This window comes from Mus musculus, chromosome 3 (genome assembly GCF_000001635.26).
Source record: "Mus musculus strain C57BL/6J chromosome 3, GRCm38.p6 C57BL/6J".
Classification (NCBI taxonomy): Eukaryota; Metazoa; Chordata; class Mammalia; order Rodentia; family Muridae; genus Mus; species Mus musculus.
In genome coordinates this window covers 146,043,990-146,057,461 of record NC_000069.6, presented here as the reverse complement: position 1 = coordinate 146,057,461, position 13,472 = coordinate 146,043,990, and the positions used below count along the sequence as shown (strand labels likewise).

At 47.7% G+C, this 13,472-nt stretch overlaps 1 protein-coding gene across 3 annotated transcripts in view; it reads left to right on the top strand.

Annotated features, from left to right (window-relative positions):
• Wdr63 (WD repeat domain 63) overlaps positions 1 to 13,472 on the top strand; it is a 67,575-nt gene that overhangs the window by 50,639 nt on the left and 3,464 nt on the right. For 2 of the 3 annotated variants that reach the window (NM_172864.3, XM_017319579.2), the window contains 5 exons: positions 1,715 to 1,875; positions 2,844 to 2,907; positions 9,236 to 9,366; positions 10,751 to 10,955; positions 12,553 to 12,644. In NM_172864.3, the coding sequence (NP_766452.2) occupies positions 1,715 to 1,875; positions 2,844 to 2,907; positions 9,236 to 9,366; positions 10,751 to 10,955; positions 12,553 to 12,644 (653 nt within the window). Of the gene's footprint in view, positions 1 to 1,714; positions 1,876 to 2,843; positions 2,908 to 8,992; positions 9,124 to 9,235; positions 9,367 to 10,750; positions 10,956 to 12,552; positions 12,645 to 13,472 lie in introns of all 3 variants that reach the window. The other variant, XR_867216.3, reaches the window with a different exon arrangement.

Below are 13,472 nucleotides of genomic sequence, written 5' to 3'. Positions count from 1 at the left end.
GTAGTGTTTGTTTTCTCCCTAGGTCCCTGGCCCATCTAGTCTCGGGTTCTTGGGCAATCAAGCAGCGTCAGACACGGGTTCCATCTCATGAGGTCCACCTTAAATCTAGTCAGATAGTGACAGGTTACTACCACAACATTTGTGCTGCTACCGCACCAGCACAGCGTGCAGGCAGGGCATCACTGGTGGACTGGTTTGTAGCTGGGTTGGTGTTTACCTTTCTCCTCTTGTAGCATCCAGAGCATCTTCCAGTACCATAAAATCAGTCAGTAGGGCTGAGGGCTGTAGGTAGACACCAGCTCGACCTCTCCATGAGAAAACTGCATGTGCTTTAGTGAGGAAGGCTTTAGCCTAATAGCTTTCGAATTCTTTTAGAGCAGCCTTCAGAGACTGCCATATACTTTTTAAGCATAATGATTAAGAGTGGATTCTGGTGTTGATGGTCTGTGTTTTAAAATCTAGTTTATTATTTGACCAAATAAGTGATTGTGCCTCTTTATGCCTTACCTTATCTCTATCCTGTCTGGGGGGAAAAGGTGAGAAGATAACAGAGGTAGCATTGTGCAGATACATTAATAGAGAAATATACACGATTTAATGCCTGGCTTGTAGTAAGTGTTCAATAAAAATTAATTGCAGAAATTACTAACACCAACACTGAAGCTCTGTGGTGCATAATAATAGCTTTGAAGTCATTAAATATCCAAGGCTATCCCACTCAAGTCAGAGTAAACACAGTAGATAGAAATATTTTCCTCTGATCTCTTCAACTCCATAGCATGAAACTGTTTTACTGAGCCACCAAGACGGTTCGGCAGGTACAGTGCTTCTAGCACAAGCCCAAAGACCTGAGCTTGATCCTTGGAACTAACATGCTTAAAGGAGAGAGATGCTTAAAGTCATTCTCTGATTTCACTCTTGCTGTGCACATGTGCGTGCACATACACACCCAGATTTTTTAAACACCCCACTATTTTTTGACGCCTGTGCCTTCCTAAGTATTTGTGTGTCTCCTGTCTTCCCCTCTTCAATTTCTCCTTACCCGACTCAAAGAGAATAAATGAGCGGCACATCAGGTTAATATAGAATATGATTCCGTTTTTAAATATGTATTCCTTTTTATGCATATGAGTGTCCTGATTGCGTGTATATATGTGCACCTCATGTATGCTGGGTGTCCACAGAAGCTGAAAGAAGTCATTGACTTACCTGGTCCCGGAGTTACAAATGGTGGTTAAGTGCCACGCGGTGCTGGGACCTAAGCCCAAGAGCTATGAAAGAGTAGCAAGTGTTTTTAGGCACAGAGCCACCTCTCCAGTCCCAGGATACGATCCATTTATTACAAAGCCTGTTTTATGTGTAGCCACAGAAATTCCCCTAGGGAGAGAAACCTATCTTTGAAAACCGTGGCGTTAAATATATTTGTCATTTAATTTGCTTTTTTCTCCATTCTCCAAAGCTTAACAATATTTATAAATTGTCCATCAGAAAAACTTTGCTCTAAAATAAAATGATATCAAATATTTGGAAGAAAAGTCCTGGTATTTCGACCTTGGCTTTAATGTGTAAAATACATTATGATATAGTTGGTGGTGGTCTGAGAAAGATGAGGGTCATTGCCACATTGGGAAAGGAATGAGTGGAACAGATATGCGTGGAAAGCCACAGAAAATACAATGTGTGTTTTTAAAGATCTGTTTCTGTCTCTAAACAGGTACGTCGTCCATTCATATTATTCTGAGAGACAAGATGTTAAGTCAGATCAAGATGGTGAAGACGTCAGAAATTAACCCCTACCAAAACCTGGAAGCAGGGATAGCCAATATCCTCAAGCCGATAGAGGACTTCTGCACGAAGTTCTTCGTGGGAACAGAGGTAAAAGGGAACTGTCGGGTTTTTAAGTTACACTCCCCTGTCGTGTTGTATGACCTCTACTGTCTCCTGTTTGTACACATTTTCATGTTTGAATATGTTCCTTTGTATTTAAGATTTTTAACTTAGATATCTCGTAGACTCACGTTTGAAAGTTCCTTAGCAGGGGCTGAGGAGGTAACCCCGTCAGCCCAGGGCTTGCCTAGTGCGCACAGGCCCGGGTCCTACCTCCAACACCACATAAACCAGGTTTGGTAGTACAGGTCTATAATCTCAGCACTCCGAAGGAAGGTGGAGGGAGGAGGGAGGGGGCAGGAGGAGGCAGGAGGAAGGGACACATGACCAAGGTGACCTGACATGGAGCCTCCATGTTTTCGCCCGAAGAGACGCCCCGGTCCACTGCTTCTCTGCCTGTGTCACCGCTACTTCAGTCTCTTCCCCATTTGAGTGGCTTTCTCTCTTCTTTTGCTTCACGTCAGATCCTTCTGCCTCCCGCCTCCTTAAGATGGCCAAAGGTTTGTGCTAGACTGCGCAATACCTAAGTCTGAGGTGAGATTGTACTTTCTCTTCCCGACTTTAAAAGGTAAATGTTAGACTGCATCTCCCCTCACCGTCTTGTTCCAGGTCTTTATTGAGCCCTGACTTGGCTAAATGCTGAGGGCAAGCCGACCCAAACCTGCTCTCTCCCAAAGCCAGCAGTTGCCCGTGCATGCATGCATGCATGCGGTCTCCACACTTCCAATGTTACTTCGTGTGTCGCTGTGTGAACACAAAGCAAACTCACTCAAAATCAAAGTCCTCTTGAAATAAAACACAGTAGCAACTTTGAGCCTTTCTTCCCTCCTGTATACTGGATTCTCCTGTCTCTAAACTCACCTGTTGCTTTTGTCTTTAAACCCTCAGTCCCAGGACAGGAACACCAGGTCTCTTGCCTCTGAACAGCATTCATCCAGATCCTGTTCTCTCTCTAGGAAGGTGAGGTGATATACACAGACTGGAAAATGGAGAGGGACTCTGACACCGGACGACTTATGGGTAAGTCTGACAGGGTAACCTGTTATTAAGAGGACCTCCTTTTGTTTTAAGGTTTATTAGCATATGCTAATTATATGCTAATGATATTCCCTGTGACATTTTAACACACACAAAAATGTAAAATGTATTTATCACCTTCAGGCCTCGTTGCTCCCTGCTATCTCCCTCCAGCTCCCACTAATGCCCTCTTCCCTCTTACCTAGTCCTTACTAATTTCTTTATTTAATGGCCACTGGGCTTGCTTGCATGGCTCCGGATAAAGGGTCATTTACAGGCGCCTGGGCTCCTTTGCCAGTGTCTACATCACTGAAGAGATGTCTAAACTCCTACAGCGACCATTAGCTGTCTATAGATAGTCAGTGGTGGGGCCTGGTGAACCTCTACCTGACTAAAAATCACCATCTGCCTATAGTTCCTCGGGGCCACTGGGGCCTCATGGGTCAGGGGACTCTCCCTTGTCCCAAGTACATAGTATTAACAGGTCTGGCCTTGCCCAGATGTCATGCCAGTAATCACAAGTGCTGTGAGATGGAGTGTGTAATCACAATGTCTGTTGTGCAGACAGCCTTCCACCTCCCTGCACCCCTTCCTCCAACCCTCACATCCCTCTGGGGAGTTCCTGAGCCTTGAGGGCATTGCTCTATTTCTTAGATAATGGATAGGTATTCATTGCTGGTGTGTATGCTGCATGTTAGACACTGTGTAGCAGGGCCATAGTCTCCACTCCTTTGATACACAGTAGCAGACTGGATGCCTTGGCAAGCATGGATTCCTTCTGATCGCAGACATTCTCTTGAGGTCCCATCTCCTCTTACAGCCAGCTTTTGAAAGCATTTTCTTGAGCAGGACCATTTAAAAAAAATGTCATTTATTTTAAATAAATTCCATTTCATTTTTATGCTATGGGCCAGACACTGATGACAATAGATGAGGGTGAAGCGCCCTCTTCTGACCTGTAGGGAAAGGCAAGCAAATGGCAGCATTATGGTTGTAAGCAATCAGAAAATGATATAGAACTCGAGAGAGGGGCTGTCTCTCTTGGGCCATTTTTTTTTCAACCAGAGTTGAGCTAGCTGAGTCCTAAAGGATGAATTGGAAACTCTTCGGATGGATTGGATGGGGAAAAGCCTTCCTTGTCAAAAGAGCATCAAGGCTGAGCACATTGGAACCCAGAAGAGCAGTTAGCAGGCAGGAAGAGGGAGAACTCAGGGCCAAAGCATACTAGTCTAGAGGTCAACTGCAGAAGGACACAGCCAGCCATCTGAGTGCAGGTGGCGAAAGGCTATGATTGTCTCAATGAGAGTTTCAGAAAAGGAGCCTGGCAGGGGAGTGAGGGCTGGGTCAGTGGGGCTGGCTGTTTGTCAGAGGACTCCTAATAGAAGCAAGATGAACAGTCACAGTGGCCTAGTGAGAACGAGTGGGGACTGTCAGGCAGCTGTGGTCACAAGCACATAGCAGGAAAACATGGGAGACGTGAAGGTGCATAGACCAGGACATTATGGCAAATAAGATATGGGTGGAAAGGAGTTGCTTTTCATTCCTTGGCATTCAGCCCATTCCCAACAAAAAGAAGAAATTTTACTCCAGGGCCCTAAAGACCCTTGAAGCCATCAACCAAGCACTGTGTAACAGGCAACACAGAGCCGGCCTGCCATTCCCACTGAATATTGTTTGCAGGGTGGGAGAATTGGTACACAGCCACACTGGGTTGTAACCCGTGTGCCTTATTCACAGTCTGTGGGCTGCAGATGGTTTCCTTGTGAGCTCCCACCCAACATCTTTCATAAACACCAGGGATGTTTCCTGAGTGAAGCCAAGGCAGAGGCAGAGGCAGAGGCAGAGGCAGAGGCAGAGGCAGAGGCAGAGGCAGAGGGGCAGAGGCAGAGGCAGAGGCAGAGGCAGAGGCAGAGGCAGAGGCAGAGGCAGAGGGGCAGAGGCAGAGGGGCAGAGAGGCAGAGAGGCAGAGAGGCAGAGAGGCAGAGAGAGAGGCAGAGAGGCAGAGAGGCAGAGAGGCAGAGAGGCAGAGAGGCAGAGAGGCAGAGAGGCAGAGAGGCAGAAGAGGCAGAAGAGGCAGAAGAGGCAGAGAACAGAGGCAGAGGAGAGGTAGAGAGGTTGAGGCAGAGGAGGGAGAGGAGGCAGAGGCCAGAGACTGAGGCAAAGAGCAGAGTGCAAAGAGCAGAAAGCAGAGGCAGAGGAGAGGCAGAAGAAAGGCAAAGGAGAAGTAGAGGAAAGGCAGAGAGGCAGAGGGGCAGAGGGGCAGAGGGGCAGAGGGGCAGAGGGGCAGAGGGGCAGAGGGGCAGAGGGGCAGAGGGGCAGAGGGGCAGAGGGGCAGAGAGGCAGAGGGGCAGAGAGGCAGAGAGAGGAGAGGCAGAGGCTGAGGCAGCTACTGCAGCTTGATCCCCACCCACCCATCCACCCACCCACCCTCTGGCCTGCTTAACTCTCCCTAAACAGGCAAAGGAGAGGATTCCATCCTCTTAAGAAACAAAACAAAACAAAACAAAACAAAACAAAACAAAACAAAACAAAACAAAAACTTCTGAAAGGCAGATGACCCCAAATGGGATGAATGTGGGGGCGGGGTCAGGGCCAGGGGAAGCCACATCAAATATTTCCACATGACCTAAGAGGCAAGCCAAGAAGCACAGATCTGAATGGCGAAGGTTGACATAACTGTTCCATGTAGTAGACCCTTAAACTGTACAACCAGCACACAGCCACACTGGGCACTGTGCCAAGTGCTTCTCACGGATAAACTCATGTTGTCGTAGCAGCCCTGTGGGATCACTGCCTTGGGCATCGGTGGCAGCCTTTGAGCCCAGGCAGTCTGCCGCCAATCTGTGCCTTCTGGTTTATTATAATTTTCTTTTAACAACGCAGCCTGGAGGCTCTGGCACTCCATCTAATAACTTAGGGACAGCCCCATTCATTGTTGACAGTCACGCAGGTCTTCCAAAGGAAAAGATCACCACGCGATGTTATTAAAACAGAACAGAACAGAACAAAACAAAACAAAACAAAACAAAACACCAGACCTTCCCATTGGGGATGATGCCACAGCCGATCACACTCTTCTGAGAGGGTTTCCAGCCCCCAGGACAGCCCTGCTTACTGCTCAGAGTGGAGGGGAACTTCTCCAGGGGCTACCCCAGAGAGAGAAACAAAAACATCAGCAAAACAAAGCCACTGGGGTCTGGGAGTGCTTTCTGCCTTGCCAGGAACTTTCTAGACCACTCAAGAAAAGCCTGAGAAATATATGAACTGTGATCTCTTGCTTCCAATCTAAAAGAACTACCTTTTGTTTTGTTTTGTTTAATTTTGTTTGTTTGTATCTGTCTGAGCCTTACTCTATATTGTCTGAAACAATGAGCTTTCAGACTGTGCCCTGACCTAAGAGACTCCATCTTACAAGCGGCCTGAGATTGCATCTTGAAGATGAAGGGTGACTTTCACAGCTTGGTGGACACTCTAATGGCATCATCTGTTTGGTATCACATCTGGTCCCACGTGGCACAGACAGAGAAATGATTGTTATGGAGACTAGAGATGGGACCGCTCTATCAATATACCAGGGTGACTTGGGACAGTGGGGGAATAAAGACCAATTAAAACAAGATCAGGGAAAGTAGCCCCAAGAATTTATCAAGCCGTCCAGACCTAAGAAAGTCTATAATTCCCTAACCTGGCTCCCATAAAAAAAAGGTGGGCACTTAGCATTCCTTAGACCCCGGCTGCCACAGCCTGACCAAGGGCCCACAGGCAGAGAATCCCAGCTATCCCTGGGGCTTTAGCTCAGCTCAGTCTCCTCTGCTGATATGGTTGACCAGAATCAGTGTCTTGTGGGTCCTGTTCATCCACCTGGGCGGGCTTCCATCCTTCAGCCCCTTCCTTAACCTGCCCTTTTGCCTCTGCAACCTGACTGAAGTGTACAGTTCAACTCTGACCCAACAGTCTGATCTATAGGCAGCAAGCCAGAGCATCTTCTCCGACTTGGTTAGTCAGCTCAGCCCCCTAGACTGCATCCCCCTCAGTCTCTCTGCTTTTCAGAACCTCTGAAGCCTCTGGAACCCCACCTCTTAGCTCTTTGTAGTCATCCTGAAACCAACTGTTAATCTGTTAATATTAAAAAAAAAAAAAAAAAAAAAGCTGCTCTCAACTCAAAGGCCATTCCAGAGCTAAATGATCGTGTTCTGAAAACACAGACCAAAATTCCATATCCAAGTGTGGTTTTTTAAAAGTCCTTGAAATTTTTATAGTATCAAAGTAAAGAAGTCATAAATCCAAACACTTTTGAAATCCATTGTTGGAAACACCAGGTAGGTGTGTCCTGGCCAAGTGAAAGAACCTTTGCGTTGTGTCTCAGATGCTGACACGCTTAGCCTTGGGGTTAGAGGAAGCACGTGATCTGTTAAACCATTAAGGAGTGCTGGGATAGGACCCAGTCAGTCAGTTTAGAAGCAAGGACCTTGAAAGTGAACAATTCCATTTTTGTCCTCGGCCAGGAGCAGGAAATGCCCTTGTTCCCCAGACCCTGAGGTCCAGGAGAGAACGCTGGTTTCTTATCACTTTCTGAACCAACACCTCTGCCTAGAAGCTACACCTAAGCCTATGACAAAGACACCATTCCAGACACTCATGCCTTCTTGGGGAATAGGCTTGGGGTTAGATTTCTGGATTTTCTTGGTAGGAATGGGTTACATGGGTTTCCCAATTACAACACTTCTTCTAAGTGGTTTTAGAGTCCCCACTCTTGAGAGGAGAATATGACAGAAGCCTTAGAGGTTTTGAAGACTGAAGATTGACTCTTTTGTAACAGATATTTCTGCCCCAAAATAAAGCCATAATTTTCTGATCTACTCCAAAGCTGGGAATCGAACCTGGAAGAGCAGCCGATGCACTTAACCATGGACCCACCTCTCCCACCCGTGTTCAATTGTATCCCGTGTCATATCTATACCACATTGTGTTTACCATTCATCCATGGATGCTCCCACCTCTCTTCTGTGGCAAGTGATGTTGTGTGAATGTGGATGGACCCAAAGCCTTTCAAAGCCCTACTTTATAATTTCCTTACAAATGTAAAGAGATCTCGTTCTCCTTAATATCCCACCAGCATTTGGGCAGGCGGCGATTCAGCCCTCACATAGCATTAAAGAGGCGAGGTACAGAATAAGTTTGTGGTTGTAGCCTAGAGACACTGCACCTTCGGCCCCACCAGCATACACTTCGGTGGCCGTCCCTGGAGTCTGGAGTAGAGAATGAGCATTCATTCAGGTCATCAGCCAGCCGTGGCAGACGGAAGGAAACCCCCCAGCTCCAGTCCTGGTGTGCTCTGTGCAGAGAGCAGAGAGGCAGGAAGACCCTGGGGCTGGGGCAGAGGCCCAGGAGAGCTCTGGTCTCATGGTCTGAACTTTACCTTCTCAGCTGCTAAGGAAGTTGCATCAAGCCAGCTGCTCTTCGTCAGAAACCAGGCTGTTCTTAGCACTTCATGCCACTCACTCTGCCTGGCCACGCTGTTCCCATACCTTGGTTCACAAATATGTCCTCATTATCTATTCCACTACTGGACTTCATTCAAGTCACCACTGTCTCTCCCACTTATAGGACCACAGGAATCCTCACTGGGGTTCCCACCTTGCTTCCACCTGCCTCCCACCCATTCTCCCCATAACAAGTCAGAGTACCTTTGGAATCATCAGTGGGTCTGAACTAGACTCCTAAGAAGACATTGCGCTGTGGGCTTGGTCTGAACTCCTTTCCCGACAGGGACCTCCATGGTCTGATCCTTCCAGGCCCTGGTTCACATCTCACGCCTGTAGTTCCAGCTACCACAAGGACAGAGGCCCTGACTGGTCCTCTTCCCAGACTTCAGGGCATCCTTCTATGTGCACTGCTCCTCGGTACCAGAAACTTCCCAGGCTCAGCTACACTCAGACCTAAATGATTACTCCCCTGACGATTCAGTCTAAGTTAGGAGTGTCCCCTGTCCCTCTTCCTTGTAGTGGCTTTTCTTTGGTCTGCACATAGGTGGGTTTCAATTCCTCCCTGAGAGATGTATTTACTGGGTATCTTTCCTTCCCACTAGATTGCCAGCCACTTGAGGGCAAGGCCGTGTCGGGCTTCTAGGTCCCCGTTGTCTAGCCACACACATGAAGACCTTCGCACATATAAACAATCCACAGATATTTGTAACTCCCATGCTGGACTTATAAACAGGTGAATGAAGGAGAACAGGGCATGGCATGGCAGAGGGTCTGGAAAAGTGTCCCTGGGGGCAAGTTTCTATGGCAGATTATGCACCCAAACTGGGCCTTGTCCACATCCACAGCCAAGAAACCTGTGAGCCTCTACACCGTCCACGATGGGGCTGTCCACACCATCCAGAGGTCGCCTTTCTTCAATGACATCGTCCTCACTGTTGGGGGATGGAATGTGGCTATCTGGAAGGAGGAGGTCATGGTAAGTAGCCACAGAGCGGAGCAGGTGGGTGTGTCCTTGCCGCTGAGAAAGACAACAGGAACCTGCGGCTGTTCCAGGTCTTTGCCTATGGGGCACTTTATAGAGAAACGAGAACAGACGGCCTGGCTGCAGCTTGTCAGCAGAAGCACTGGAAAGCTCTGAAAACACAACCACGCGTCCTCCTTTCCAGGGGGGACGTGAACACAGCAGGGTCCCTGTTCTCTGAAGCCCAACCACAGTTTTTCTTGGAAATGCCTACTGTGGGCGGGTCATCTGACTTGAACTCCGCCCCTTGAGGTTCTGAAGATGGAGTCTGGTGACTAGACGAAGTCCAGGGGTTGCCCAGCCTGTCCACTTTTCTTCTGCACCAGGAACATGTTGGCAGGTTCACTCGTAGACTGAGGACCCAGGGTTGCAGTAGGACTTCGTCAGGATTAAGACCAGTCCTGCTAGATAGGCGCCAGTCTGCCAAGATAAACAAACAAAAATACTGGAAAACACACACACACACACACAATTAAATCCAGCGAAGCGGGGGCAGATCTTTTGGGGAGAAAATCTAAATTACTATGCCCCTTCGGTGAGAAATAATGAGAATATGAAGAACCTGGAGGGAGGGAGGGAGACAGAGGCAGAGAGCATGTGTGGATCACAACTGGGGCGTACATATTCTTTCACCAAACAACAGCCAGCCGCCCTCCAGATCCCTAATTTATACAAATAATTTTAAAAAGAAACGTGTGTCAATTGCTTGTACACAGGGTGCCATTGAGTAACGCTGAAAGCTGCTTAAGTCTTCATCAGCAAACTTTCGAACAATATACTCTGTAGGGTTTGTCTTGTTCTTGTTTGTTTACTTTTCCAATAAGGAAGTTTCCTAGTTAGAGCAAAGAAAACCGGCATGATTAGCAGAAGATTTGCAGGACTAAGATCCGGGTTTGCCTAGGTCTGAAAGAACTTAAAGCATGGGCACAAAAAGCCTCGGAGGTCATGAAGTGGGGGGAGGGGGAGGGGAGGGAGATGGGAAAGGGAGGGGAAGAGGGAGGAAAATAACTTGTCCTATATAAACCCCACAGCACTGCAGGCAAGATGGCGCAGACGTTAAGCTGTTCAGGGCTTATGAAGCACATTTGATCCCCAGAAACTGTGTAGAGCAGCGGGAAGGGGAGAACCAACTCCATGAAGCTGTCCCTCTCGTTTCCACACCGGGGGGGGGGGGGGGGGGGAGGGGGGGGGTTGACACTCGGAAGTCTCTCTCTGTCTCTGTCTCTCTGTCTCTTATTTAAAAACTAAAAACAAAACTCTAAAACAAAGGAAAGAAAGACTATGGTCACAGAAAGAAAAAGAGAAAAGATTTCAATGTGTCTTTTGAACTTGTGTTTAGACGGGACCGCTCCTTCAAACGTGCTGCGGACCGAAAAGGTACACGGCAGGACACTGGTCCCTGACGAGGCCTGGAGTGTTCTACATCGGCCGAGAGGACGGAAATGTCGATATCTGGGACCTCCTGGAGAAAACTCACGAGCCAGCCCAGTCCCAGAATATCTGCATCACCATGATCACCTACATCAAACCCTGGACCTTCTCCTGTATGTTCACTCTAGCCCGTGGAGCAATGTGTTTGGGTGACCTAGAAATGCTCTGACGTTCACCTGGAAAACCTCCTGTGTTTCCCCCCACTTCCCCTTCCTCCCCTCCTCCTGTCTCCTTTCTCTCCCTCCCTCTCTCTCCTGCTCTCCACTCTAACCTTTGTTTCTTCAACAACATTCTCATCCTTTCCCTTCACCCTTGCTTCCCTTCACGTGCCCCTCGTGATCCAGTTCATTAGCCGTGATTCCCCAGACTGCTGGTAAGGTCAGACCGAGGCTGACTTGGAACCACGGGATGAAAGCGTCCATCCCTGACAGAGTGGTCCTAAACCTGTGCTGCTTCGGGGATGTTTCTTTTCCAGAAATATTGAGTTCTGTTTCTTTGCCACGTTTTTAAACTATTGTGCACTTTAGTGATCCGTGCACGGGCCACACCCACAAGCAACCCGCTTCACGGGAGCACATTGTTCTCTAGGGTTATGTATCTATGTAAGCCTTAGACTCTGACTTAAATGTGTACAAATAGCAGTATACTACCAAACAAGCGTAAATTCAAGGATGAGTCTACAGAAAACTAATTTATTTCCTTTGTTTTTTATTTAGGGTTCTCTCTCTCTCACACACACACACCCCGTTTGGCCCAATTAGTATTTTCTTTTCTTTTTCTTTTTTCTTTTTTTGGTTTTTTGAGATAGGGTGTCTCTGTGTAGCCCTGGCTGTCCTGGAACTCACTCTGTATATCAGACTGGCCTCGAACTCAGAAATCCACCTGTCTCTGCCTCCCAAGTGCTGGGATTAAAGGCGTGCGCCACCACTGCCCGGCCCAATTAGTATTTTCTGTGTAGCTCCTGTATGTCTGCCTTTACTGGAAGAAGTTTCCTTTTGTTTCCTAAAGTCCATAGATACAAGATTGACTCTTACGATTTTTCTCAGAAACACCCCACCCAGACACTCGGGCTTCAGGGTCTCTAGAATGTCTGAGTGCGGCTTCCGGCTAGCCGTGAGGCACAGCCAAAGTATGTTATCCTATCTTTGGTACAAAAGGCTGACTTTGTACCTTTGGGGTTCTGAGTGTAGGACTCAGCAATTTGAACCAGACCTTCCTGAAAATGAGAGAAGAGAAACATCGGGGAAGTGACAAAGAACAGGCATCCACACACACTGGTGCACTCACAGGAAAACTGTGGTTGGGGCTGCATTCCAGAACTCACCCACGCAGGGGTCCTGCAGCTAGCTCTCGACATGTGTACTGAGTGTGTGCCCTCCGCTCAGAGCCTGCCCCCACCCCCACCCCCGCCCTTTGTCATCCCCTGCCTCTGTCAGTCCATCTCCTTATACAGACATCCGGAGAGCAAGGCGAGGTGGTGGAGGATGTGGAGACTCAGAGTCTGACTCTCATCTCATCAGCTGGAAAGAATGGCTGGTTCCAGTCCTGAGCATCTGACGGCTTGCCCGGGGCATGGGCGTGGGAATTGCAGCAGGCCTTCCCGGAAACCACAAAAACTAGACGGAATTTTGTGTCTAACCTCTTGAGATGATTTTTCCCTTTGTTGAGTTCCCCCACACACACGTTCTTTCTTTCTTTCCAATCTTTCAGCTAAGCAGCAGTTTATAGCCGTAGCTGACTATTACGGAACACTGCACATCCTAGAAATCCCTTGGACCTTAAGTCACCCTTCCTTGAATGAGGTCAGTTAAGTTGCAACTTTGCAAGTTTAATGTTGCTGGGATGTTTCTTTTTTAAAATGTACACTTGTTGATTTATTGGCATTGGGGTGGGGTGCCTGCCATGGCAGACTTGTGGAAGTCAAGGGACAGCTTGGCTCTCTCCTTATACCATGTGGGTGCCAGGGACTGAACTTGGGTCATCACACTTGGTTGGCAGCAAAACCCTGACCTGACAAACCACCTTGCCAGCCTTTGGGGTTTTTTTGGGGGGTTGGGGGGGTTGGTTTTTTTTTTTGGTTTTGGTTTTGGTTTTTCGAGACAGGGTTTCTCCGTGTAGCCCTGGCTGTCCTAGAACTCACTTTGTAGACCAGGCTGGCCTCAAACTCAGAAATCTGCCTGCCTCTGCCTCCCAAGTTTTGGAATTAAAGGGGTGCGCCACCACGCCCAGCTGGGGGGCTTTTTAAAAACTAATTAATTAATTAATTTTTTACACTCCATATTTTATTCCCCGCCCTCCACCTCTCCACCCTCCGACTGTTCCACATCCCACGCCTCCTCCCCTTGGGGCAGATCTTAAAAGTGTGTTCTAAATGTTTAAAACTTCTGTTTTACAAGAGAATGAGAGACTTATTTTAATTTGGATAATTTTAAATGTTACATAATAAAATTTTTATTCATTTTATTTACTTTTTATTTTAAATAATAAAAGAGTATGTTTTAATCATATGAATTAGATAGTTTGATGCTAAGGAAAATAACCAAACAGGAGATGGGAAGGAAGTCAAGGGGATGAAGGGCAGACTGGGCGGAGAACTGACACGGGGAGTCGGTATTTTCAACCGCTAGCCG